Source organism: Aotus nancymaae, unplaced genomic scaffold, assembly GCF_030222135.1.
Source record: "Aotus nancymaae isolate 86718 unplaced genomic scaffold, 86718_ANA_hifiasm-v0.15.2.pri h1tg000076l, whole genome shotgun sequence".
Classification (NCBI taxonomy): domain Eukaryota; kingdom Metazoa; phylum Chordata; class Mammalia; order Primates; family Aotidae; genus Aotus; species Aotus nancymaae.
This window is the reverse complement of record NW_026988491.1, coordinates 13,082,350-13,110,218: the sequence shown is the minus strand read 5'-3', so window position 1 is coordinate 13,110,218 and position 27,869 is coordinate 13,082,350. Positions and strand designations below refer to the sequence as shown.

Sequence of the window (27,869 nt, the reverse complement as noted above, 5' to 3'; positions counted from 1 at the left end):
ACTCCTGGGAAAGACACCACAAATGCCAGTTGCACACACACAAGGGTCAGACCTTGCCATTCCAGGTGATTGGATTAACAATTTTATTCTGCATTCACTACAAAAGGGCTGGTGTTTTGTTCCAAATGTTTAGCTGGAAGGGCTGTAGGGACCCCCGTTACCCCCGTTAAACACAGTAAAGCATGGTTCCAGTCAGCCTCCTGCTGGCAGGTGTGGGCCTGGCAACTACGCAGATCCAACCCACCCTCCTGAGTGTCTGTGGCCAGAGGCCAAGGTGGTCACCAGAGCTGAATGCCAAGAATGGTTCTGGCAACTACTGCTGTTTGTAGGGGCAAAGAGTTCAAATAAAATGAGGTTCTGCCATGGCTAAGTCCTGTGGAAACCCAGACCCCAAAGGCCCCTGCCATGCCAGAGGGCTCAATGCCAGAGGCTTGTTATGGAGGCACCAGCAGGCAGTGGCCCCTGTAAGCAGAGCCGGGACAGAGAACAGGAGGGAAGCAGCCAAGAGACAGAAGACCGGGCCAGGCTAGCAGACACACAGCAGCAGCTGCCTGGAAAAAGCCAGGGGGCAAGACTGGCATGGGAATGAACAGCTGCTGGTGACATTTCTGAGCTTCAGTTCCCTTAACCAGAAAAACAACAAACATCGACTCAGACGGCCGCAGGGAATGTCAACACGAGCGCACGAGACCCCTGACAGTCCTAGCTGCAGCTCTCCCTTCGAGCCTGCCCAGGGCACAGAGGTGGCAGGGTGGGTAACAGCGTGCAGATCGCTAAGGGAGCCCTTCCTGAGTGCAGGATACCCCAGGGTCTCACACAACCTTGATGTACTGCTTTGCCTCAGATGAGAAAACTGAGGTTCAGAGAAGGTTGGTAAATTTGTCCCGTGTCACCAGCTGGTGAGGGAGCCTGAACACGGAAGCCACACCTGCCTGACCAGGGAAGCTGGCCTCCTCACAGCACTGCCCTGCCCCCAGCTGTTGCCAGGGGCCCCAGGGCAGGCAGATCAACTGTGTTCCCATGGCAGCACCTCCACCTGGAGGGCTGGGCAGGGAACACCACAATGTCAACTTGGAACAAGCTTTTATTTTGAATGCTGGTCTGATCAGTCCATGGCCAGGGGTAGGTGGTAACTACAAACAGCTGGAAGGAGGGCAGGAGAGGGGACCAGCAGTCCGCAAGCAGGAGGAAAGGAAAGGGTTGGGGACAGGAGGAGGCAAGGCTGAGGAAGGACCCAGCCAGCTAGGTGTCTGCCCCAGCTAGAGAAGGAACCACCCCCACCCACCAGCCTACCCTACACCTGTGGCTTCAGTGCAGAAATCAGTCCAGGTGGGTTCAGGCCCATGCCACCATCTCTGGCCTGCACAACCCCACACCAGGCAGGTGTTCTTCCAGAGGGCTAAATGCTGTGTGCTAAGCCTGGCTACCTGCCCTCCCTACATTCCAGTTGGGACTTTCAAACGTGGAGCTCAGGCCTTCACTACTGTGCTCCTGTAGCAGCCATAGGGGTGACATGGCGGGGAAGAAGGGGTTCTAGTCTCAGCCTAGCTCAGGGGAACATCTCTCCACCCCTCCAACAGGAGGCGCTGGAAAACAGGATCCTGAGCAGACCCAGACGCTGCCGTCTGATAACCAGTGCCTGAGGCCCAGCAAGCAGCAGGGTGAGGGGAGGCGCCAGGCCCGGCAGATCAGGAACAGCTGAGGGTAGCCAGGGCCAGCCCAGGGAAGTGCAGGATTGTCTCCAAGGGGAAACCCACCAGCTGTCTTTTCATCAGTGGCAAGGGTCAGGGTCAGAGTCAGAATCTGGGGTGGGGTGGGGAAGAGTCCTACAATTTCATCGCCACTCCCCTCCACACGTCTACAGGTTACAACCAGAGAACTTTTGGTATGACCTGTTTGGGGGTTTAAAGGGAAAAAGGAGGAGAGAAAAGGGGAAGCCACTACCTTCTGTTAAAATGCCCAAGTCCTAAACTGGGGGTTCCTGCTCTGGCAGCAGCAGGCACCAAATCCCAGAAGCCCCCAACCCAGTCTGCTCCACGAAGGGGCCCCTGAGTGCCCAGAGCAGCAGCAAGATAGGGAGGGCGGCTCCTTCTGCTCCCAACACACCCTGACGGCCCTGAGGATTATCTGAGAGACAGACACACAGGTGGGCAGCCATGGAGAAGAAAGGAGAGGCTGAAAGGACCCTGGGGGTGGCACTCCACCACACACACACACAGAGAACAGAGAGAGACAGAGACATATAATAAACAGAATAAAAACTAAGGGCCCAGATGTACAAAAAATGTGCGAGGAAGAAGGTGGGGAGGAGAGTGGGAGATGGTCAGTCCTCCAGAAGTCTGGCTGCCTTCCTCAGCTTATAAATTACAAACCCCCTGGAAAATGGGGGTGGGGGCAATGTAGAGACTCTGGCTGTGGCCCGAGCAGGAGGGCTGGGTGGCGGTCATAGCTGCTCTGCCCATCTGGTGGAGCAGTAGCCAGAGTGTGAGGACCCCTTGGGTGGTGGGGGTGGGCCAGGGGAAGGTTCAGCAGCCGCTGGCAGGAGTCACACAGGCCCCCTGGGACTTCACCTTGTGGCGCTGGCCCCCTCGTCGCCGGCCTCCACTGCTGGGTTTTGGCTGAAAGAAAGAAAGGAGCTTGAGAAGCACTGACCTATCAAGAGCAGGGCCAGAGAGCAGAGGGGCTGGTGAGCGCGGAGAGGGGGACGAAAGATGCATGAGCAGGCAGTGTGGTCCTCACCCAAGCCTGACCAGGAATTTACTGGGTCACTCTGCATGCAGCATTTCCCCTCTGTTTCTACAATGGAACCAGTGGCTGCCCTGCCTTCCTTAAAGGGCGGGTGGGATACATGTGATAAGACTGTGAGAGGCGGCCATTCAGAGAAGCACAAAGCAGAGCAGGAGAGAGAGGAAGCGAATTAACCAGAGGAAAACCCAATGGGAGACAGACAGCAGAATGGACAGACAGAACCAGGATAGCCTCCCTTTCCAAAGGGGACAGATGGAGAAAAATGCTGGGGAGAGGGGTGCAAGGGGGCACCACGCCTTCATCACTCCAGTAGAGAATGCCTGCACGAGAGAGCTGGCAGGAGAGGCCGAGTAAGAGCCACACCGGCACATCCCAAGGCCACCTCCCCTTCAGGATGTGTGCACGTCAGAGGGGGACAGAGGAGGACCCTCTAAGGCAGTGTCTCTCAAACCTGTTGGACTGCAGGGCACACATACATCACTTGGACACTCACACTAGCAATACTTGCAATACTTACTATGAAAGGGAAGCTTCAACATTTTTCTGTTCTATTTTATTTCATTAAAACCAAATGCTAGTTAGGGCCAATTAAGTTGGTTCCAGGTGGGCTATATTCCCTGGTTTGGAAAGCACTACCTTATAGCTTTACAGACAAATGCCTCACACTTAGGGGCACTTAAGTGACAGAGCTGTTGAGGAGACCCTCCAGCCAGCCTTGAGGCTTGCCTACATGTCACCCTTACCAAATCAGAGTAAAAGCCACAGCCCCCACCACTGTGCCAAAGCCTTGAGGGGCCCATGCTCACCTGAGGCTGGAGATTGCTGGATGCAGCTGGTTGCCCAGCCCCTAGAGAGGAGGCTTCATCTCCAGGTGGGGGTGCTCCTACTGCTGGCCCGCCAGATGGGCCCCCCTCATCTCGTTTCATCAGGGGGCCCTTTTTCGTCGACTGCATTTTAATCTGCTGGGGCTTGGAGTTCATCGGGGAGTTGTTGGTGGTCTGGAGGAGCTGTGGGAGCCATGGAGGAGGACGAGGCTAGAGCTGCAGAGCAGGGCCATTGGCTTGGCTACCCCTCACCCCCAACCCCCTTCTCCCAGGGACTCTCATTCCTTGCCCTTGCACTTCAGGACAAGGCGGAGGGCAGTAAGGCCATGACATGCCATGAAGAGGCATTCTCATCCCCACTCAGCAGCCCAGGGCTGCTATGGCCCTGGGCTGATGTCTCACGTCCTGCCTCCGCCCTGCCCAGAAAGGCTCCTATTATCTGCTATAGGTGTTGTTCCTGCAGAGACATTATCAGCTACTACTATCTGCTACAGGTGTTGTTCTTGCAGAGAAATTATCAGCTACTATTATCTGCTACAGGTGCTGTTCCTGCAGAGAAATTATCTGCTACTATTATCTGCTACAGGTGCTGTTCCTGCAGAGCAATCTGTAAACTTTGCTCCCACCTCTTGCTCAGTCCAGTCCCCCAAGTCCAGAGCCTGGCAAGTGAAGCTCTGGGCTCTCCTCATTGCTAAGCTGGTGGAGACTCCTCAGAGCATGAGCTGCAGCTCCAGTCCCAGGACCCTGCTGCTGCCCCCATGACAAGAGTCTAGGGCAAGTGTTAAGTCCAGGCCTCCCAAAGAGAACAAGTGAATGTCTCATCAGCTGGAAACATTTGGAGTTTGACTATTCAGAAATCTTAAAAGCTGCCAGCCAGAAGTAACTGCCTTGAAATCTTCCCTTGTGGCACAACTTCTATCTCATACAAAGCAAGAAAGAAGCCAAGCGAGTCCCAGAGGACATTACAGTGTTTGCTGCAGCCTTAGCCAAACTCAGCCAGTCCCAGGGGCATGCAGGCCTTCAAGGACATCTGTAGCCCCAGGTCGACCATCGATGGGGGCCTTTTCTGGAGGCAAGGCCAGCCGAAGACTGATTCCAAGATCTCAGGCTAGGGCCAGCACCTCCTTTGTATGGAGCAGGGGTCAAATCCCTCTATCAAATGCCTCTCCCCAAGACCAAGAGCAAGGTCTGCAGAGGGCAAAAGATAGGTCCCGGGACACACAAACAGCTTAAGCCCCAAGACAACTCAGGTCCATAACCCCCTGCATCGTCCAGCACTCACTCCAACCAGACCTCTGCTCTGAGAGGAGACCTTAGACATGGCCCCAGTGAGGCCAGAGGAACCCATGCCAGCACCATGGAGGCTGAGCCCGGCAGGACCCAGACATTCTGTCACCATTTTCTATGGAGGAAGGCCATACCCCAACCCTACTTCTCCTCTCCATGGTCACCACCACTGCCCAGGACAGGAGGCCACGGGATATCTCTAAAGGAGAAGAAAGATGGCACCGAGGCCACACCTCAGTGGGTCCAGCTCTCCCAGGGTAGTGACTAACCTCTGCCCTGTGCTCAGGGTCACAGAACAGGAGGGGCCCCTGGTGCTTCCTGGAGGCAAGGCAAGGTCTGCCCTGGCCATACCTTGGTGATGGTGCCGACAGCCTTGGTGCGGCCTTCCCGGAACACCAGCCGCTGGTCTATGTGCAGGTACTCAGGGGTCTTGATGAAGCGGAAGTGTACAGTGGCCTTGTCTCCAGTACGCAGACAGTCCTTGTCCATGCTCAGAATGGTGGCTGTCTGCCTGATGCTCCCACAGTGCACTGTCAAGGGAGCCAGAGGTCAGAACAGGCTGGAGCCACCTGGTGGCTTCCAGACAAGGGGAGGCAGTGAGTGAAGGCATGAAATATGCTTGAGCTGTGGAAGGGTGAGGGCTTATCTCTGGGGCTACAGACCCCTGTGAAGCCTGCTCTTGGCTCTGATCCTGCTCTACTATCTCGTGCCCTTTCCTCCAGCTAATGCCCACCCATCATCCCCCACCCCCAGGCCCTGTGCAGACAAGGGTCCTAGTTCCTGGAATTACAGCATACTCTGCACATGTGCCTCCTCGCTGGACTGTGGGTTTCTGTGAGGAAGAGTCCTTGTCCATCTACCTCATCTTTGTTCCCAGCATCTTAGCAACACCGCTGGGCACACAGCAGTGTTCAGCAGACACTAGCTGAAGGAATGCATGTGAGGTCCTTGAGGAAAGTTCTGGGTCTCAGAGCCCAGCCCTCACTGTTTGTGGGAGTGAATCAACATGGTGGCTCATGGGTAGTACAGAAGGAACAGTATCACTAAATAGGAAGGAGACCCACCACACAGCTGCAGCTGGAACTGGGGGGCTTGGGTTGCTGGAGCACCTTCTGACAGGAGCTAGCACCAGGGCCTCCTGGGCTGGCAGGGCCTTAGACACCTACCCATGGCCTGGTAGCGCGGGCTAATTGTGGTGGGGTGGTGGAGGACGAGAATCTCGGCCTCAAACTCCCAGGAGGCTTGGGGATTCAAACGTGGGGAAACCATCACCATGCCCTTCCGGATGGACGAGCGCTTGATCTGAAAGAAAGAGGCAACCCCGGCCCTCAGGGACAATGATGACTTCTGGTTTCACCCCTGGTCTCAGGGACCAAGAGTCTTTCTAGGGGTAGGGACCACCCCAACTCAGCCTGGTTTCCTCGCCACTGGACCACAGGCCTTCTAGGGTGTACAGCATGAGCAGCCTCAGTGCTCCATGAGAAGACTCAACACTTACTCGGAGTCAGGAAGGCTTCATGCAGGAATCAGCACTTCAGCTACTGGGCCATGAAGGATGAATGAGGAGGCAAAGGCAGGCAAGCATTCAGGGGGAAGGAACAGGTGAGCATGACCTGACCACTGTGGGGAAGGACTTTTCCTGGTTAATTTGGCTGGTGGGTAAGGTAGGTGACCCCAGAAATAGCACCCACCCCAAACCCCAGGAGATAGAAGGCTGAATGGGAAGAGGATTTGGCACAGATCCCAACAGCCCTACATAGAAGGATCCTTGCACAGCAGGGATACTCCTATCTGACCTTAAGACTGAGCTCAGGGCACCCTTCTCAGGCACCAGAGGGAGAAACAGCTTAGGAGGCAGGCAGTTCTCACTCTGGCACTTGCAAGTTGTGTGTCTTGGGCAAGTCCCTGGGCTCTGAGCCTCAGTTTTCTCATCTATAAAAATGAGGCCAGTAACCTCGACCTTGCAGAGCAGCCATGAGGACGGGAGTGGGTGAGTGCAGCATCTGGCCCAGAGCCTAGCATAATGGAGTCTGAGGGGAGTTTTCAGTATCATTGATACTCACCTTCTTTAGCGCAAAGGATGCTGTCTGGCCACCCCGTACCTCCTTGACAGGCATGCGCTTGCGATGGATGGATTTGACAGCAATGGACAGGAAGTTACCCAGGGGGTCTGGGCCCAGCAGCAGCGTGTCATTCAGCTTGATCAGACCTCTCAGTGTTGTCCCCGACACTACTGTCCCTACACCCTGCCAAGGAGAAGACCCTGGCCTCATAAGTCCATCCCCAGCACAGACCCACCCCCTGATGCACTGTAGGATGTGTCCACCCAGTCACCTGCCCAGAGCCACTCACTGGGACAGAGTAGGTGTCATCGATCTGAAACTCAGCAGGCTCCTCCTCCCTGTAGCTGGTGCGGGGGGAGAGGAGGTTGAGGAACATCTTCAACAGATCTAGGTTCTCGCCTGTAACATTGGAGATCTGGAATATCGGGCACATCCTAAGCAGAGGGAGAAGAGGAAGGAAGAAAGTAGAGAGGAGCTCAGGAGGCCAGCTCCTCCCCAATACAAGGCGGGGACAGCAAAAGGGCTCAAGGAACAGATGCCGCTATTCGTGACCCTACCTCTCCCTCACCTGCCTCCAAGGGCTTGACCTCTCTGCCCTGACCTAGCAAACTCCTGGCCAGCCCTGCTCTAAGGCCTTCTTCTCTCACTCAGTTCTGTCTCTGACACCTGTTCTCTCCTCCCTGTCCTCCACCACTGCCCTAGTTTGGAACCTCATGACTGCTGCTTCTTCAAGCACATGTGCCTTTCCACTGCAGGGAAGACACCTGAATCCCTCTCCCAACAAAACCCTTTGCTTGGGCTTGTAGGCGTCTCTGCAGATTCACTTTTTGCAAATTCCTACATTCCAGCCACACCAGAGAACTTTCTCTTCTCCTAAAACCTTGGCACTTTTCTGCCCTTGTGGATTTGCTCACTCTGAACTTCCTTCCTAAATTCTTTCCTTTTTACCGAAATACCAGGCCCTCTCACCCTTCTGAGCTCATCTCAAATACCATTTCTTCCATAAATCCCTTCCTGGATGGGCACTCTCAACTCCTCTGAGTTCCTGGAGAGCTTTTTTTCTGTTACACGTGACTGCATCTAGTTTTTCATCAGAGTCCTGTAAACAGTCTCTATCGCTCCTATTTAGGGTGAATGAATTAAAATCCTTGAGATTAGGAGTTAGACATTCCCCACAGCTCCTAGAATAGTGCACAGAATAGCACTCGAACAAGCTCAAATGGGGCTGTCTGAAACATGCCCCCTCTTCTGGCCAACTGATGATACTGACGATCACATCAGAGCAGAGGCATAGGCAAAAAGCCAGGCTGCTCTGGGCCCAGCACTACAGACCAAGCTCTGGGCGAAGAGGCAGAGTTCATCGAGTTCACCATTATCAAGAGAACATCTCTAACCAAGGAACTGAACACTGTGAGGACAAAGACTGTGTTCAATTCAACTCTGAATCCTCAAAATCTAGATGAAGAGACTGGCAGAACAAACATCCGATAAATATTTATGGAATGAAAGAATACATTAATGAGTAAATGCCAGACCTGATCTATGATTAGTGAGCTTTTGAGGAACAACAGTATAAAAACCTGAGTTACAAAAATGGCTGTGTATCTGCCATCCGTCAGCCAGGCACAGCACTAAGTGCTCTGCATACATCATTTCCAACATTCATGGGAGGCCTACAGGGAAGGGAATGTTCTTCCCAATTCACAGATAAGGACACTAAAGTCTCAGCCAGGATGCTAACCTCAGGAACACCAGCACCTCACAATCTGGGTTACATGATATTGCCCCTGGGTAACAATGCATGGTAGACCCTGTGCTAAGATCAGAACCTTCTATTTCCTCCAATCTCTGAATAGGAAGAGGTGTTCTGATATGCTGTTTTTATGAGACCTCATGCCCAAACTGACAGCCATTCCAGGCCCATCACTCACTATGGTCCTGCCCGCAGGGGTGCCTGCCTGAAGTGTGAGCTCCCCACCCATTACCTTTCGGAGCTGAAGTTGGAGGCTGTAACAATCACATCATCCTTGCTCTGCACCAGCACGGGGATCTTCCGGCAGCCTGGTGACTTCAGCAGGCGCTGTAACAGCTTCAGCGTTTCTTAAAGGGTGAAATGGAAGAGAATTAGGGGGACACAGCCTTCTCTTTGGCCAGGCTTCCAAGGCAAGATGGGTCCACTCATTACTGATGCAAGCAGGAGACAGACAGATAGACGGACCAGTGTTAAATGCCACAATGCCTGGAGAAGCAAAAAGGAGGATCAAAACTTTGGGTGTGCTAGAGGAAGAAAACCACAGATGGGGCCTTCTTTTCTAGGGTTCCGCATCTGAAACCTGGCAGATTTCTCTTGTGTCTAGATGACCTGCTTCCTGTAGGCATGTGACCTGAGGGTCCCCAAGAAAAACAATGCAGTTCACACTTCAGTTCTCAGAATGCACTACTTCCTGGAAAAAAGTCTCATCCAACAAAAAGGATCTCTTAGACATTTAGGAGTCTACAGAGACCCTTATTATGAGGCCTCCCAAAGGGATACTTTTCTACAGTGTTTAGCAGTGAGGGAGAAAGGCACAAAGGCCTAGTCCTGCAACCCTGTGTCAAAGCTCTGGTGGTAAGAGGTCATTAGACCCTCTGTCCAAACCTCCCCATATATATCCAGCTTAGCTGGTAGAGCCCAACTCCTTCTGCCTGGAATCACCTGAAAAGAGGTGCCAGATTTAGGATCTCAGGAACTCCGCACTTGAAACCAGAAGGAACAAGGAAGAGGATAATTCTAGGCTGTGCTCAGACCAAGAACTAAATAGAGGAAGAAGTAGTAAAAGATTCTGGGCTGATGGAAATTTAGGCCAAGATCTAAGTACAAGACAAACAAAAGACATTTTACCCGGGGCACCTCTGTGTACTGAAGATAGCAGCTGCTGTGGGAAAGTTGCTCTGAGCCTCAGTTGCCTGACCTGTGAGTGCCATTCCTTGGGGCATTTCTGCCATGGCAGCCCTCAGGCCTGCTGCTTCTGGGAGAACAAGCTTGACAAACATATTACAGTCTGGTTCTGGTCAAGCAAAATTCATTAGCACCAGGTCCTCATGTCATGCACCTGCTGTCACCCTGTCACCCAGCATGTGCCCTATTTCAAGTGTACAGCCACTGTCAATGGAAAGTTCAAAGACCTAAGCCTTGATGATTTTAAGGGGAAATATTTGGTGCTTTTCTTCTATCCTTTGGATTTCACTTTTGTGTGTCCTACAGAAATTTTTTTTTTTTTTTTGAAATGGAGTCTTGCTCTGTTGCCAGGCTGGAGTGCAGTAGCATGATCTCAGCTCACTGCAACCTCCGCCTCCTGGTTTCAAGCAATTCTCCTGCCTCAGCCTCCCAAGTAGCTGGGACTACAGGCACGGGCCACCACGTCCAGCTCAGAAATTGTTGCTTTTAGTGACAAAACTAAGGAATTTCATGATGTGAACCGTGAAGTTATTGTGGTCTCAGTGGACTCCCACTTTAGCCATCTTGCCTGGATATATACACCAAGAAAGAATGGTGGTTTGGAACACATTAACATTGCACTCTTGTCAGATTTAACTAAGCAAGTTTCCCAAGCATACAGTGTGCTGTTAGAAGGTCCTGGTCTTGCACTAAGAAGTCTCCTCATAAATGACCCCAATGGAGTCATCAAGCACTTGAGTGTCTATGATGTCTCAGTGGACTGAAGCGTGGAAGAAACCCTCTGCTGAGTGAAGGCATTCCAGTATGTAGAAACCCATGGAGAAGTCTGCCCAGCAAACTGGACATGGGATTCTCCTACAGTCAAGCCAAATCCAGCTGCTTCCAAAGAAGGTAAATCAGCAGATCACCCATGTGTATCTGCACCTTCTCACCCCAGAGAAGAACCACAGTTGAAACCTGCTTTTATCATTTTAAAGATGATAATTTGTAGAAGGCAAGGAATCAATTATGCCTGTATTCATAACTATTACTCTAAATGTTTTGTTTCTGTAATATTGGCTAAGGCCTTTTAAACATGGTTAGTTGCTAGTATAAGGAATCCCTTATTGGTAACATCTTGGTGGCTGGCTAGCTAGCTAGTTTCTACAGAACATAATTTGCCTCTGTAGAAGGCAATTCTTAGATCATGTCTTCAATGGAAACACTCTCCTGTCTTAGCCTTACTTGAATCTTGCCTACAACAAAGTAGAGCAACACACATTGAAAGCTTCTGATCAAGGGTCCTGAAATGTTCATCTTGAATGTCTTTGTATTAAACTGAATTTTCTTTTAAGCTAACAAAGATCACAGTTTTCAGTTGTTATCAGCAGTCTAATTTAACTTCTGCAATGAATGTTTATGTGACTGAAGCAAATGTGAATATTATTTTAGAAAGTGGCAGAGTGACTGAACTGATCATGCATGATCCCTCATCCCTGGTATTTATAGTATATGTAGTCATTTTTCTTATTTTATTCATTAGCTAACTTTGTCTATATATATTTCTAGATATTGATTAATGTAATAGATTATAAAGGATATTTATTGGATCCAGGGATTGCATTTTGAAATTATTATAATTATTTTCTTTGCTGAAGTGTTCAATGTCAAACATATGATAAAAATAAATGAATTGTAAAATTAAAGAGAAATAATAAAAAATTTTAAAAAAGGAAATAAGTTTACTAGGGACCTCTGCCTCCCAATCGGAGGAGCTGCTGCTAGCTGGAGGCCTCACTTACCTTGCAGGATGTTGGCAGGACACATGTCAATCTTGGTGACTACCACAAAGACAGGTACATTGAGTGCCAGTGCCAAGCCTAGGTGTTCTTTGGTCATCCCCACGATGCCAGCATTGCTGCCCACCTGCCCCAACACAGAAAGAAACTGTCAGGATGAGAGAGAAAGAGATTGCTGCTGGGTGGACACAGGGGCTCAAAGGCAGATGTGGATGCAAGCTGGGCTGGGCAAAAATCACTTTAACCCCTGACTCAATGATGTGGGCTATCAAAATTGGAGGAGAATAGCAAATAATAAAAAAGATAAACCCAGTCAAGGAAAACAACCGTCTTGAGCCATCAAAGTGAATCCAGGACAGGAGTGGTGGCTCATGCCTGTAATCCCAGCACTTTGGGAGGCCAAGGCAGGCAGATCACTTGAGGCCAGGAGTTTGAGACCATGCTGGGCCTTCTGGTAAGACCTCGTCTCTACAAAAAAACACAAAAATTAGCTGGGTGTGGTAGCATGCAATGTAGTCTCAGCTACTTGGGAAGCTGAGGTGGGAGGATCACTTGAGCCTGGGAGGCTGAGGCCGCAGTGAGCTGTGATCGAGATACTGTACTCCAGTCTGAGAGACAGAGTCTCCAGAGGGAGACTCTGTCTCAAAGAACAACAGCAACAATAATAACAAAAAGTGGATTCAGCTTAATATCCCTTGCCCTCAGTTTCCCCATCCGTAAAATGGGGAGATAACAATATCCGCTTCAGAGGGTCACTTGATTTTTAAATGTCACAACACACATGAAGGGTCCAGCACACAACCATCATGAACTAGGTGTTTAAGCAATTGCCCCTGTTATTACTGTTACTATCCTTCCAGTAACAATAAGTGTTTCCAAATATCACCATAAAGACTGGTTACATAAATAAGGGCCCATGTACAAAATGTGCTGTACAAAAGAAAGAAGAAATTCTTATCTACTGATATGGACTAATCTCTAAGATATGTTTTTAAGGAGGAAAAAAAAAAGCAAGGTATATATAGAATGCTATCATAAAAAGAGGTGAGTAGTTAGCTGGGCATGGTGGCTCACACCAGTAATTTCAGCACTTTGGGAGGCCAAGGCGGGTGTATAACCTGAGGTCAGGAGTTCAAGACCAGCTTGGCCAACATGGTTAAACTCCTTCTCTACTAAAAATACAAAAAAAAAAAAAAAATTAGCTGTGGAAAATAAAAGGTGGGGGGGATAAGTGGTAATTAATTAATGCCTTAAAAAAAAGCAGCTGAAAGATATGTGGGAAACATCTGAAATAACATAAATGCAAAATAGATATTGAAGGATATTAGGTAACTATTATTCATTTTCTTGATTGTAAAAACAGTAAGATACCAGCCTAACTTTTATGCTGAGGTGTTTGAGGGTGAAAGGTCACAATGTTTATCTTGTGACTTTGTCTGGAGTGAAGACATTTCCACAATTTTCAAGTGATTCAACAACAACAACAAAAAAAACATATATACTTGGCTGGGCACGGTGGCTCATACCTGTAATCCCAGCACCTTGGGAGGCGCCAAGGTAGGAGGATTCCTTCAAGCCAAGAGTTTTGAGACCAGCTTGGGCAACATAGCAAGATCTCATGTCTTAAAAAAAAAAAAATAGTATTAGCCAGGCGTGGCTGTGCATGCCTGTAGTTCTAGGTACTAGGGAGGCTGAGATGGGAAGATCCCTTAAGCTGAGGAGTTTGAGGTTACAGTGAACTATAATCACACCACTGCACTCTAGCCTGGGTCACAGAGTGAGGCTTTGTCTCTTTAAAAAAAATTAAATAGGTTTTCATAATCACCTTCTTTGAGAAAAAAACAAAAATTAAATAGGGCTGGATGCAGTGGCTCACACCTGTAATCCCAGCACTCTGGGAGGCCAAGGTGAGCAGATTGCTAGAGGTCAGGAGTTCGAGACCAGCCTGGCCAACATGGTGAAACTCTGTCTCTATTAAAAATACTAAAAATTAGCTGGGTGTGGTGGCACACCTGTAATCCAGCTACTCAGGAGGCTGAGGCAGGAGAATCCGTTGAACCTGAGAGGCAGAAGCTGAAGTGAGCCAAGATCACACAACTGCACTCCAGCCTGGGCAACAGAGCGAGACTCCATCTCAAAAAAAAAAATTAATGAAAAACATATACACATATGTACCCATCATATATACATATAAATATTGCAAATTTTGGGGTTTTGAGACGAAGTCTCACTCTGTCACCCAGGCTGGAGTGCAGTGGTGTGATCTCGGCTCACGGCAACCTCTGCCTCCTAGATTCAAGCAATTCTTTGCCTCAGGCTGCTGAGCAGCTGGGATTACAGGTGCCCACCACCACACTCAGCTAATTTTTTTGTATTTTTAGTAAAGATGGGGTTTCACCATTTTGGCCATGCTGGTCTTGAACTCCTGACCTAGTGATCCACCCGCCTCAGTCTCCCAAAGTGTTGGGATTACAGGCGTGAGTCACTGTGTCTGGCGACAAAATGTTAAAGATTGCTGAATCTAAGTGGTGAGTTTATAGTATTCATTATACTATTCTTTTACCTTTTCATTACCTTTCAGACACTCTTTCCACACCTTTTCTGAACGTTTAAAATTGGAGGGAGAAAATATACACACATTTGCTGGTCTGAGTACAAAATATCTCTGGCAGGTACACAAGAAACTAGAAATACTGGTTGCCTCTGGGAGGAAACTGGACAGAGGCAGAAGGGAGACTTTTCACTATTTTGTACCATACTAAACCAGAAGAAAATTAAAAAGAAAAACTGCTGTGATGTGTTTACACAGTGCTCTATCCACTCCAGTGTGTCCTGGAGATGCCCCCTGGGTCGCCACAGCTCCCAGGTGAGTCACCCCGGCTGGCACTTCCCTCTCCCTCCACCAGGACACCTCCACAGTCTTCCCCCTAAGGCTTTCCGTGCCCTTCAGCCACCTTTCCAATCCAACACAGACTCACTTTTGCTCTTCCCAACCTGGAGAAGAGAGTGCACTATGGCTCTGTTTTCTGTATATCTTAATTATTTTTTCCTAGAAACTGAATGCCATGGAACTATAATGAAATATTTCATTGTTTTCCACAGACATGTTAATATTTGGATCACAACTAGTAAGTCAGATAATACATATGTAATATTTTGTCTGGGGTGAAGACATTTCCATTAATTGGTCTTACTCACTGTAGCTCAGCTGGAAAAAATGCTTATTCCCAACCAGTTTCTATACCCTTCTTAATATCAACCCAACAACTCCCCCAAATATGCCCTCTGGATCGTCCACTGAGATCTCTTCCTGGTGAGCAGCTTTCCTCAGCCCAGTCAAGAAGCTGGTCATGTCCATTTGCAACATTCAAGGAGATGGGAAATGAAGGCATGCTGAGGTCCCAAGAGCCTCAGGCAGAGAGCCTGTAAGTGTTCACATGGTATGCTCTGCCTCCCTTTACTGCTCCAGTTTGGGGAGAATTTGCTTGAGAACCTGTGTTTGTGGAGCAACTTGATCAAGTCTGCTATGAACAGATGCTTGTGTTTACTACATTTATTAACACAGGCAGCTGAAGGAATCGAGAAATGGGGAAAGTTTTAGGAAGGGCTTGCCAAGGAAACACTCAAGGCACGTGTGTCCCTGACTCTCTCCCTTCCCCTCCTCCCTCTTCCTTCCTCCTGCTGTGAAAGCTGTGGAGATGTGCACAAGGTTACAGGCCTTGCGGCTCCCCTCAGCATTCCCATGTCTGTCCAGGGAGGAAGATCAGTGGGTCACAAAGGCAAGCTTAGTAATGGGATCCAACACAGAGCCCTCTGCTCCCTTTTTTTCTCAGTTAATCTATTAGATGAGATGCTTAAAAAATTTTTTGTTTGTTTTTAATGTTCCTAGCAGGAATAGTTGCTTAAAAATTTAACCACACTTGATCCTAAGCTTTTTGGGAGCCTCTGGACAGCCTTGTTCATTGCTGTATCATCACATGGTACCTGACGAACAGGAGCCTCTCAACAAGGGCTGTGCACTGGCCGATCTTCCTCCCACACTCTAGGAGAGGCCACCTCTCAGGGCCTCTTGACTGTGGCCTGTGCCTCCTTATGGCTGTCTTCTCCATTTCTTCCCCAGGCCCACCCCCATCTGAAGGTACTACCTACCTAGTGTCACCTCCTCAAAGTAACCCAATCCTCTGCAAAAAAACATTTCTGAAGGTAATAAGCCCCAGGAGAAATCCTTCTCCATGCCTCTGCAAAAAATAAGACAGGTCTTCAAGGGTACCTGGTTTTTACCAAAAAGATCCCTTCTCTAGTCTCATGTAAGGGAGAGATCAAGGTTCACACCTTGAGAAAGACCATTACTCAGAGGATTGGGCACCCCCACAAAACTTACCAGCCTCACCCAGTATCAAAGCCCCAAATCAACAGGCCTCAGTCTCAGAACAGTTTCAGACTTGCACATAACCAGACCCATGCAGTCCTGCTGAAGCCTCCCCTCCAAGGGGCGCCTCCCACTCACCATGAGCATGCAGAAGTCAGGCAGATGGCCTGTCATGCCAAAGACGGTGGTTTTCAGGTACTTCTCATGACCAGCCAAGTCGATGAAGGTAATGACCTTAGTGGACTTCTCACAAATCTTAGTCCACTCCAGGCTGCCACCGTGGCTGTCAGGCTTGTTCACTACATTGCCTTCGCTGTCAAAGCCCAGAATGTCGTTGCCCACACTGCTGGTGCGACCAGATTCAATTTCATGTTTGTGGCGGAAGAGTTTCTGGCGGGCAAAGCCTCGGCCATTGTCCAGCTCCCCATGTGTCAGGACCCCTAGGAGGGTGCTTTTGCCGGCATCCACATTGCCCACCACTGCTACCCTGTGTGTACATGAACCCAGACATCTGTGTGAGAGTTAGTGCATAAGTGAAGTGGAGCAGCCACTCACAACCCCAATAACTGGATCTGCAAGTCCGGGCTTGCCCCTGAGCCCCTCTGGTTCACGGCTCCTCCTTGAGCAGGAGGAGCACAGTGGGAAGGTTCCTGGAGCTGCTGCTGTGAGTCATGAGAAGGGCCCAGACTCCCAAAGTGGCTATCTCCCTTAACTCCCACTAGCTGCCGGGTGCTGCCAGGAAGAGCCACAAGGCTACCAGAGGCACAAAAGCCTCTTCTCCATGACCCTGGTTTCCAGGCTCACAGGCTGAAGGGAAAACAAACACCCCCACAGAGAATGGCCACAGAATGCACAGCTGGCCTCTCTTCATGCTATTCCCAAAGGGAATTCTCTAGGGACAGGGAAGTACAGAATTAGAGAAAGGAGCCACCACCTCCCCGGACACCCAGACACTCTTTCCACACCTCAGGAGGGGAAAGGATGGAGCCGACATGCTGAGTGCCACAGGCTCAGTCACCACCCTCCATGAAGAATGGACCCCACACCGTCCTGAGGCCTCCTCACCTGACCTCCAGGAAGTCATTGTCTCCGACTCGTTTCCGGACCAGGTAATCACGCACGCGGCCCCCAGCTTCTTGTCGTTCCCGCAGGAGGATGACATCGGCCTCTATCTGTTCCGCCATGCTCTTCACTGTGGCATAGGAGGCCTCCATGTCAGCTTCACTCAGCCCATACTCCGTCCCATCTGGTGACAAGAGCCCAGACATCAGCAGGAGAGGGAGTTCTGACCAACCAGCCTGCCAATCAGCCTGCCAGGAACCCCACCTAACAAAGGCTACTACCTCCTGACCCCAGCACTGCAGAGCAACAGGAGTGCTCTCCACCTGAGAGAAAACCTGGGAACACACCAAGTTAAAACTTGACAGTGCCACAGACCTCCTCATCAAGCAGAGCATTCGTTAATTCATTCAACAACAGTCACTGAGGCTCTCCCAGGTTTTATGCCAACCCTCATGCTGGGTACAAGGACTACAGGCGCCCCTAGCGAGCTCACAGCCCAGCAGGGGAGGCAGATAGGAAATTAATTAATTGCAATACAGCTCGAGTGCTGCACTCTAGGACTCTGCGAAGAGATCGGAAAGCACTGCCTGGGGAAGCTGAGGGCAGTTCTGCAGAGGGCTGATGCTAAGCTAGGTCAACAAGTGCTGGGCCTGCAGAAGAACAAGGAAGGACATCCTAGCCAGAGGAATAAAGCATAGCGTAGCAGATCATGGCACGTTCAAGGACCAGGAAGCAGCTCAGCATGTTGGGGAGCAGAATGGGTGACATGGAGTGGCAGGAGACCACATGAGAGGTGGAAGTGGCACGACAGACGGACAGCAGTGACACACCTTCCGCACCAGGCAGTGAGACGCCCAGGGGCTGAGGCAGGGGAGTAACATGACCAGATGGCTGTGGGTTAGAAGGATCACCTGGGTAGCAGTGTTGAGTGTGCACCAGCAAGGGAAAGTCCAGTTAGGAAGTCATTTTAATAATGCAGGCAAGAGATAATGACAACAGAAAGATGGAGGAAAATGGGGAAGGAATTCAGAAACATTTTAGAGATAAGATTATTAACCAAGGCAGCTCAGCTGACATGTCCAGCAAGCAGCTGGAGAAATGAATTTGAGCTCAGGACAAGGAAGGGAACCAGAGAGAGGGCAGGACCAACTGACCAGTTATTGAGATCCTACTATATGACAATCCATCAGCTGCTGTCCATGAGGTGTCGGATTTAATTTCCACAATCACTCCCTGAGCCTTTCCCAGCTATCCTGTCTCCCAGAGTGCCCCTGCTCCTTCCCCTGGCTGGCTAACCTCTTCAGTAAGTGTGACTCTCTTCCCCCGAAAGGCCTTGCAGCACGAAGTACTCTCCTTGTCTCTTCTTCTCTTCCTCCCACTCCAAACAAACTCCTAAACTAAGGAAAACCACCCCTCTTCCCTTGCCCTTGTTTATCTGCAAAGCTATCATCTCCTGTTTTTCCTTTCACCATCAAACATCTCAAGAGTCATCAACACATGTTGATGGTACTACCCCACCACCAACTCACTCAAAATCTGCCCAATAAGGAAGAAACCGCAGTTGTCACATGCCACCAGTGGCCTTTTTTTTTTTTTGAGATGGAGTCTCGCTCTATCACCCAGGCTGGGGTGCAAATGCACAATCTGAGCTCACTGCAACCTACGCCTCCCAAGTTCAAGCGATTCTCCTGCCTCAGCCTTCCGAGTAGCTGGGATTACAGGTGCCTGCCACCATGCCTGGCTAAGTTTTGTATTTTTAGTAGAGATGGGGTTTCACCATATTGGCCAAACTAGTCTCGAATTCTGGACTTCAAGTGATCTGCCCACCTCAGCCTCCCAAAGTGCCGGGATTACAGGCGTGAGCCTCCGCGCCCAGCCCACCAGTGGCCTTCTAACCTCTCTATCCAATGCCCTCTTCTTGACTCCTCCAGTTTTCGATACTGCTGGCCACTCTGCCTTTCCTTCTTGAAGCACCTCCCTCCCACCCTGCTTGCCCATCACCTGACCTTTCCTGATGTGCCTCCCCACCCGTCCCCCGCTCCTGTCTCCTGAATGCTAGTCTTTTCCAGTAGTGTGTCAGTGACCCTCTTCTGTTTCTGCCAAACTTTCCCCTTGGCCGTCTTGTTCTATGGCTTCAGCTGTCATTTTGAAAACTATAAAAACACTTATTCCTAACACCATCCTATGCTCAGAACTCCAGACTGAAGTTCCAATTGCCTGGATGATAACTCCCCACCCCAGCCACAACCCTCTTTTAAACAACAGCACAAACACTAACAATGTTAATAAAGCATTTTGGTTCTTATGAGGTAGGCATTACTGTTCCCTTTTAATTTAACAGTGGGGTAGAAAGAACCCAAAGAGGTCTCAGAGCTGGGAGAGGCCATGAGTTCAGGTCTTCGGATTCCAAATCTAGAGCCTTTTCCTCCAGCGCAAGGGTTCCTCTTACTGTCTGACCAGTTCCTTCTTTATTTCTGACAATGACAATACCATCTCTCTAGCCACCAGTCTCATCAGTCCAGCCCTGCTGATTCTAGCATTTTACCTTGCCTTCTTCCCTGATGTCTGCCCTTTTCGCCATTCTGCAGCCACCAGCCTGGTTCAGGCTCTTATTCTACCTGAATCACCACAACAGACTCTTCACTTTGGTCTTTGCAAATTCAGTCTCTATTCCCTCCAACCATCCCCTTAAGTTCCTAAATAAAGCACAGCTCTGATGCTGTCACTTCCAAGTCAAAGCCTCTGAAAGGCTCCCCAGGCCCAGCTGCTTAATAGCCTCCCCATTTGTGCCGTACTCCCTCCTCACTCTCCCCTTGTAAGCTCTGTCCCGGTGCAAGCGGGCCCCATCACACACACAGCACTCCCTCTTCCCTGTGCTGGAGTTCTCTGCAGGGTCCTAGCTCTACACCTTTGCTCATGGATTTCCTATCCTGAAAACCCAACAGTGCACCTCCTCCTGGCAAAATCCTACTCATTCTGCCCACAAACGTTTGTGTCTCCCTTACATTTGCCACATACTGCCTTGTGCAACAGTGTTTTAGATACAGGTCCTCTCCTCCCCCAACAATACAAAAGCATCTTGAAAACAGGGCCCACATCGCAACAATTCCCTGATGCCCCACAACCAGTGCCTTTCCTATATCAAGTCCTCAAATGTTTGTAAAGTGTAAAACAAATGAACAAAGAGGAGTTTCTAAATGCATGGCCAAGCAAGCTGTGAAAGTCTTTCAGGTTAGAGAGGTGCTTGCTGGACGTGGTCCTGAGAAGGCTGGCTAACCCTGCCATGCTTGCCAGGCTCCCAATTCTATTCACCCTCCCCTGCTTCTGTTCTTTCAGGTCCTGCTCCACACCAAGGGCATCACCAACATCACTTTGTCCATCAGGGCTCTCGTCACATTACCCGTCTCCAGCATGCATCACATTCCTCACTCTGTAGAAGTGGAGACACAAAGGTGGAGGAGAAAAGCTGCAGAGGTCCAATTACTAAAGGCCACATACTCAGCCATGCCAGACCCTAATCAGATTTTCATCCTGCCGACTCATTTACCTTTCCTATATGGATTCTCCTGCTGTACAGGCTGCAAAGGCTTCCTAGACTTTTAGAATAAAAGTCTAACCTCTTTGACATGGCATTCATTCAGAATCTGACCCCTGCCTTCCTCTGTCCAGCCTCTCCTCCTACCACTCAGGACCTCACACTCTCCACTCATCCTACTGGATTACTTCTGGTCCACCATATACTCCTGTCTCCAATGCCTCCACGCCTCATGCGTATGGCTTCCTCTGCCCATTCACTATTTTCTCCATTTACCTGAAAACTCCTACTCATCCTTTAGAACCAATTAAAGGGGCAGCTCCTCTTCACACCCTTCCTGACTCTTCCACAGAGACTTACTACTCCTCGGCCGGGCACAGTGGCTAACATCTGTAAATCCTAGCACTTTGGGAGGCCGAGGTGACAGATCACCTGAGGTCAGGAGTTTGAGACCAGCCTGGCCAACATGATGACACCCTGTCTCTACTAAAAATACAAAATTTAGCTGGGAGTGGTGGCAGGCACCTATAGTCCCAGCTACTCAGGAGGCTGAGGTGGGAGAATCACTTGAACCTGGGAGGTGGAGGTTGCAGTGAGCCGAGATTGCGCCACTGCACTCCAGCCTGGACAAGAGAGAAACTCCGTTACCAAAAAAAAATAAAAATAAATAATAATTTAAAAACACTTAATACTCCTCCTATGTCCCCCAAACTATAAATTTATTTTTTGTTTTTCTTTTGAGACAGCGTCTCACTCGGTCACCATCTCAGCTCACTGCAACCTCCACCTCCCGGGTTCAAATGATTCTCATGCCTTAGCCTCCTGAGTAGCTGGGATCACAGGAGTGTACCACCATGCCCAGCTAATTTTTTGCATTTTTAGTAGAGATGGAGTTTTACTACGTTGGCCAGGCTAGTCTCAAACTCCTGGCCTCAAGTGATTCACCCACCTTGGCCTCTCAAAGTGCTAGGATTATAGGTATGAGTCTTCTCTTTGAAAGAAATCTTACGATAAATCAACTACAACCTGGGACCCTTAAATAAATTACTACTGCAACTACTAATACTAGCTAACATTTATCTTACTATTCACCATGATTTCCTTGAATTCTCATTTAATCTTCACTACCACACCATGGGAGAGATTCTATTATTATCTCCATTTTAAGACAAGGAAAAGAGTCAGCAGGCAAATCCAGGCCTGCCAGGCTCCAGATTCTATACACTAGGCCAGATTGCCCCTTTTAAAACATTGGTTATAATTTTTAAATGTCTCATTTATCTTTACAAAATTTCTCTGAGGTAGGATGGGGAAGGTGTCATTATTCCCATTTTACAAAGGAAGGACGTGGTAAACAGAGATGAAGCAGCAAGGAAATCAGTGATGAAACTGACTCCTGGGGCCCTGCATCTAGGTTAGTCTTCTGTTTAACGTTCAACTTGTTTAACTCGTTATAATCTCTTTCTATCTGTAAAGAATTCCAGCAGGAGGGAGTCACTATGAATCTAACAGCATCCAGCTGGTGGATTCAAGGACAATGCTTGGGTGTATAGATGTGTTAATGAATACCTGACATCTTACGCTTTGCCATGGGTGGGTTAATTAATTGTGAGTTGTCAAGGCATAGTAAAATTCAGAGTCCACATAAAAGGATGAGGGGAAAGGGGAGTCTTAAGTATCTGGGTCTTCAAAGAACAGACTCAACATTTGTCAAAATTGACCTATATGTAGTTCCTGAAATTCTACAATCACTAAGTGATCTTTGAGAGGTTCATCTTATTACAGCAGACCAGATGTGCAACTGACATCAAAGCTTTCAAAACACTACCAATGATCTCCTAGTCAACAAATGGAATGCTTTCTCTGAACCTGGTACTCGTTGATGCCTCTGTAGCACTTGATAATGCTAATCAACTCTCTCCCTTTCTTGATAGGCAACTTCTTAGTTTGCCTATCTCTCTGGCCATGCCTTTCTTTAGGTGGTGAGATCCACAACTAGGGAGGTAGCAGCAAGAATGGGAAGGAAAGAACAGATATGAAAGACATTTCAAAGGAAAGCATAGCTGCATCTGGAGAGCTAATCCTTCTTCCTTATGTCACTCTTACAACATTTCCAAATACTGTTTTCCACGGAGGTTATTTGTGTATATGCCATCTTTCCTCCTTGGGGCAGGGACAAGATTTTAAGTTTCCAAAAGTTTTGCAACAGTGGCGAGCCTTAGAAGATACTTAATACATATGTGTCAAATAGTTTAAGAATGATTTTGAGATTTCTTCAACCTTCAACTCAAACTACAAAAGAATTATTACCTGGCTTTACAAAGCCTACATTCAGGAAAGAAAAGTGTTTCTTTAATGATGCATCCAAGCCCACCTGGGCTTCCTGCAAAGATGACAGAGACAAGTGCTGGTATGGGCTGAATTCATAATTGTTAACAACCCCAGCTGTCATTTCAGCAAAGATAATACCATAATGAAGATGAAAGTAAGTAGGTCTCGTGTTGAAGTTGTCAACTAGGAGCAACCAGGGGAAAAAAATCATAATATACTCTGGAATTGTTGTGGGGGCTGCCTTCCTCTAAAATAGTAGGTTCCATTACAAGGAATAGGCAGCTTGGAGAACAATAACCAGTCCCTTTCAGGATGGTTACAAGCCTACATGTTTGACAGGATCCAGAGGGGAGAGAAGAGGACCTCTGTTATCACAGCTATCCAGACTAAATGGTCAGTATGGTCTGGGGCAAGGAGCCTGACTGAAAAGAGGAATTCTGGGCGTCTCTTCTTTGCTGACACCAAGAAGAATCACGGAGGTCCTCTGCTGAGCAGAAAATAAGTAGCAAAGGGCTCTGTAAACAGGGCTTGGAAGAGAAGACCTCTGGCTGCCCAGGAATAAGCTTAATTCTAAAACTAACTATGATTACCTTAGACAAGAAGTTCCTTTGCTTTGTGCTTCATTTCCTCTTATGCAAATGGAAAGTACTGGAGATAAAAAGGAAGCATCTGTAAAACTGCTTGGAAAGAGAATCTTTCAAGTCAAGCATGTTAGGACGACTAAGGTGAGAATCAACATTCGCTTTGTACTTTTACATCCTCCAAACAGTTCTGCAGACACTAAAGAATCACTGTAACTGAGACACACAAGCAGAAAAGTTCAAAAAGAGGGGAAAATGTGCTCTAAATAATTTTTTTTTTTGAGATGGAGTTTCGCTCTTGTTGCCCAGGCTAGAGTGCAACAGCCTGATCTCGGCTGACTGCAACCTCTGCCTCCTGGGTTCAAGTGATTCTCTTGCCTCAGCCTCCCAAATGGCTGGGATTACAGGCGGCCGCCACCATGCCTGGCTAATTTTTTGTATTTTTTGTAGAGACGGGGTTTCACCATGTTGACCAGGCTGGTCTCAAACTCCTGACCTCAGGTGATCTGTCTGGGCCTCCCAAAGTGCTGGGATTACAAGTGTGAGCCACCACGCCTGACCTTGAGCCACTGCACCCGGCCCAATAATTTTTTAAAATAAAGTGAAAGGAAAACTATGCTCACCTGATCCCTGCCCAATGACATATATGGTCTCTCCGCATCCCTCGTCCATCCTCTCCCACATCTGCCGAAGTAGGCTGTCATACTGCTCTGAAGTAGGGCTCACTAGAACCAGCTAGAAAAGAAACCAACAGCCTTAGGACCACACTTGCTAGAAGAGCACCACAGCCAAAGCTGATCAATATAGCCTAACTAAAGATCCTGACCGAACCCCCACAGCACCCTCATCTAAAAAAGCTGCACAGCCCCTTCATGCCCTCTCTGCTTCTCCTGAAGTAGTCTTTGAGCCTCAGGCCTCATATAATCCATAAGATATCCTAAAATGTGTATGTCTGAGCCATAACCCATGGTAAAGAGGGCACAAGCAGCCTGCCTCCCAGGAGGGGCAGGACCCAAGTGACTGAAAATCTGGCACTGTGGATAGAAAGAACAGTGCTTTCCACTACACACCAAAGTCTTCTACCTGCAGTTGGCATCTGGAAGCCCACAGGACAGAGACCTCATATACCTCCATGCCCTCTACCCACAGGCCAGTGGCTCCCAGGATAACAAAAGAATTCTGTTCTATCTTGCCTTGGCTATATTGATTATTTGGGAATGAAAACTGCCTGCAAGACTCATCTACATCAACAAAATACCATCACCATTACCACTACGATGAGTATTAGCACCATCATTTTGCAAATGTCTGCCAGTAACATTAAAGTTATCAACCACTCATTTGGGGAAGCCATTTGGCAATAGGTATGTCAGACTCCATTCTCTAACCACTCCTGTCTGACCTTGGACAAAGAACTTAACCCCTGTGAGTCTCAGTTTTTCAATCTACAAAAGAGAGTGAATACTACCTGCATCCTAAGGCCACTGTAAAGAGCAAATGTAATAACATGTAAAAGCATCAAGTCCACAGCTCAGTAAATGTAAAGCTACAAGGTTTTCTTTGCTCAATAATTCCCAGAAAAACCTTGGTGCATGAAGCTAGCCACCACTATTCACTAAGTGTTTCTGCCTTTGGAAGCTCTCAGAGCCTTAGGTCTCCACATTTATTATTGTGAGGATATAAACCTTTAGCTTCTAATCTTTTCCTCTGGAATCAGTCTATTCAACCCAACCTTTCTCTCCCTCCACACCATCACTTTTTCTTTTTGATATCATCAATATTTATATACAGTTTTTTTAATTGTGAGGAGGACTTCCCCAGCTATGTGATGAAATAAGGTGTCGAGGAATATTTTGGTTTGTTTTGTTTTTTTTGAGAGGGAGTCTCCCAGGTCATCCAGGCTGGAGTGCAGTGGCACGATCTTGGCTCACTGCAACCTCCACCTCCAGGGATCAAGTGATTCTCCCGCCTCAGCCTCCCAAGTAGCCGGGACTATAGGCACGTGCCACCATGCCTGGCTAATTTTTGTATTTTTAGTAGAGATGGGGGTTTCACGATGTTGGCCAGGCTAGTCTCAAACTCCTGACCTCAGGTGATCCACCCGCCTCAGCCTCCCAAAGCGCTGGGATTACAGGCGTGAGCCACCACACCTGGCCACATCTAGGAATATTAAATGAGCTGGTCAAGAAATGAAGGAACTACCCTCTTTGCAATTCTGCCCTGCAATTTCCAACTACGTTTCTTCAGCACCTTGACCATGTGTTGACATCCAGTTTGTCTGCTTTTGAGTCAGGTGCATAATCTTGTAACTTCCCAAGTTGACTCAACAGAGCTTGTAATTGTAACCTGTATGTTCCCTGGGTCTTTTACATGGTCCCGGCCATCCCTCTTATGGCATTACAGGCACAAGACAGGACCAACTCTGACAGACTAGCTGGCTTCCATGTGCTCACCTGACTAGAAGGGCAAAGAGCAGTTGAAAATAACTTGCTTAGGTTGCAGGGAAACTTCTTTCCAGTTTAGGACCAAGTTTCATGCAATTTTGCCACCATAAACTATAAAAAGTCACAAATACTTTCAAAGCTGGATAAAATGTCTATCATAACTATACTACAAAGGTCAGCGGTGGTACTGGTATTCTATCTTTCATCCACTATTTAATCTGCACAGGAAATTAGGAACTATCTTGCTCACTTCAAACATTTACTGAGTCTCTAGAATGCATCAGGCACTATTAGGTGTCTTCATACACATTTCTAATTTTTACAACCCATCTATATTTTCTTTTTTTTTTTCTTTTCTTTTCTTTTTTTTTTTTTTTTGAGACGGAGTTTCGCTCTTGTTACCCAGGCTGGAGTGCAATGGCGTGATCTCGGCTCACCGCAACCTCCGCCTCCTGGGTTCAGGCAATTCTCCTGCGTCAGCCTCCTGAGTAGCTGGGATTACAGGCGCGCGCCACCATGCCCAGCTAATTTTTTGTATTTTTAGTAGAGACGGGGTTTCACCATGTTGACCAGGATGGTCTCGATCTCTTGACCTCGTGATCCACCCGCCTCGGCCTCCCAAAGTGCTGGGATTACAGGCGTGAGCCACCGCGCCCGGCTATATTTTCTTAGGATGAGGTGGTTGGAGAACTGAAAGGTTAAGAAACTTTCCCAACTGTCACAGAGCCTTTCGATGGCAGGGCAAGAAAGGGAACCCAGCCCTGCCTGACTCCCAAGTTGGCATTCCTTTCCTAAGGAACGTTAAGTACCTTGAAAACACCAGTCACAATGCCAAGCTGTTAGCAAGCCCTTAATTCTTGCCTACCTTCTCGACAACTCAGAAGACAGGGTTTAAAACGTCCTTCACTGCTCCATTCAAACAAGATGAGCTTCCACTCCCAGGATAGCGAGACTATGGAGTCTGTCCATCTATCCATTTTGTTTTGGGTGGCCTCAAAAAGTATACATTGCTCGGACATACTCCTCCCCATAAAACAGAAACAGAGCGACTACTTTCTGTTTCCTTTCCCGAGTCCGGGAAGAGACGCGACTGCCACCCTACCCTGCCCTCCGATTACCTGTCTTCTCGAGCGTCTCGGCCCCCTTCCCGGGCCACCTCGCCCCTCAGCTGTCCTGCGCGGTCCAGAGAGAGGACACTTTTGGTCTCCAATCCCCTTAAGTAGGGACCCGAGGCAGGGGGAGGGTCACTGAGCGGGGACAGGGACCGCGTGGAGCGCTGCCAGCGTCGGGCGCTCCGTTCCACGTGGCAGAGCCGAGGGGTTGTGATCTCGGCGGGAGCCGGGAGGGCGGGAGGCTGGGTTGGCGACGCGGGGGAGCCAAGGTGGGTGCGGGGGACCTTGGGGACGGCCTCTCCCGCCGCGAGCCCCCACACGTCCCGGAGACCAGCAAGTGGGCAGGCTCGGCCCCTTCCCCTCATCCCGCGCTCCCCGCGGACAGGGCGGCCACTGGCCCCGCCGTCGCCCCGGAGACTGCTCGGCCCGCCGCCCGCTCCCCTCAGCGCCCGCCGCCGCCGCCCGGGCCTACCTTGCTGGTGAGGTCCAGCTCCGGCTCGCCGTTGAGCGCCTCGCCGTCCTCGCTGCAGTCCGAGTCGAAGCCGCCGTGGAGTCGGGCGGCGGCCGCCGCAGCCCTGGCCGCCCCGGGGGAGCTGGGCTCGGGGGCGAACATAGAGGCCGGGACCGGCGAGTCCATGGCGGAGCGACTGCGCTCCGCCGCCATCTTTAATAACTTAGGCTAATTCGTAGCCGGTTTCCCTCCTCCCCGGCTTATTTGACTAATCTATGCACCGGCCCCGCCCCGCCCCTCATCGGAATAATTTATGCAAAACGTCTCCAGCCGCGTACTGAGTGAC

The 27,869-nt window shown here is 49.2% G+C and overlaps 2 protein-coding genes across 3 annotated transcripts; one reads left to right on the top strand and one right to left on the bottom strand.

Annotated features, from left to right (window-relative positions):
- Positions 1-59: 59 nt before the first annotated feature.
- On the bottom strand, positions 60-27,751 carry GTPBP1 (GTP binding protein 1). 2 transcript variants are annotated; one of them, XM_012458971.3, is made up of 12 exons: positions 27,545-27,751; positions 24,140-24,251; positions 17,073-17,253; positions 16,146-16,494; positions 11,642-11,765; positions 8,908-9,022; positions 7,212-7,356; positions 6,923-7,105; positions 6,026-6,161; positions 5,211-5,389; positions 3,555-3,755; positions 60-2,618 (listed from the first exon to the last, which is right to left on the bottom strand). In XM_012458971.3, the coding sequence occupies exons 1-12, from the start codon at positions 27,734-27,736 to the stop codon at positions 2,526-2,528; spliced, it is 2,010 nt and encodes a 669-aa protein (XP_012314394.1). In that variant the 5' UTR covers positions 27,737-27,751; the 3' UTR covers positions 60-2,525. The 2 variants fall into 2 exon arrangements, with proteins under 2 accessions (XP_012314394.1, XP_012314395.1); XM_012458972.3 differs by lacking the exon at positions 27,545-27,751 and adding an exon at positions 23,526-23,583 and having other exon boundaries at positions 24,140-25,490.
- LOC135271226 (thioredoxin-dependent peroxide reductase, mitochondrial-like) lies at positions 10,004-11,669 on the top strand. The gene is given in 2 exon segments (XM_064367857.1): positions 10,004-10,120; positions 10,298-11,669. Coding segments are annotated over 2 exon segments (753 nt in total). The 3' UTR covers positions 10,934-11,669.
- Positions 27,752-27,869: the final 118 nt, after the last annotated feature.

Bases quoted from the DNA above. Each gene is read 5' to 3' on its own strand.
- GTPBP1 (XM_012458971.3), bottom strand. From the start codon at position 27,736: ATGGCGGCGGAGCGCAGTCGCTCCGCCATGGACTCGCCGGTCCCGGCC. The intron at 24,252-27,544 runs GTAGGCCCGGGC...TTTCTTTTCTAG, and splicing joins AGCTGGACCTCACCAGCAAG to CTGGTTCTAGTGAGCCCTAC. The intron at 16,495-17,072 runs GTGAGGAGGCCT...ATGTACACACAG, and splicing joins AATGACTTCCTGGAGGTCAG to GGTAGCAGTGGTGGGCAATG.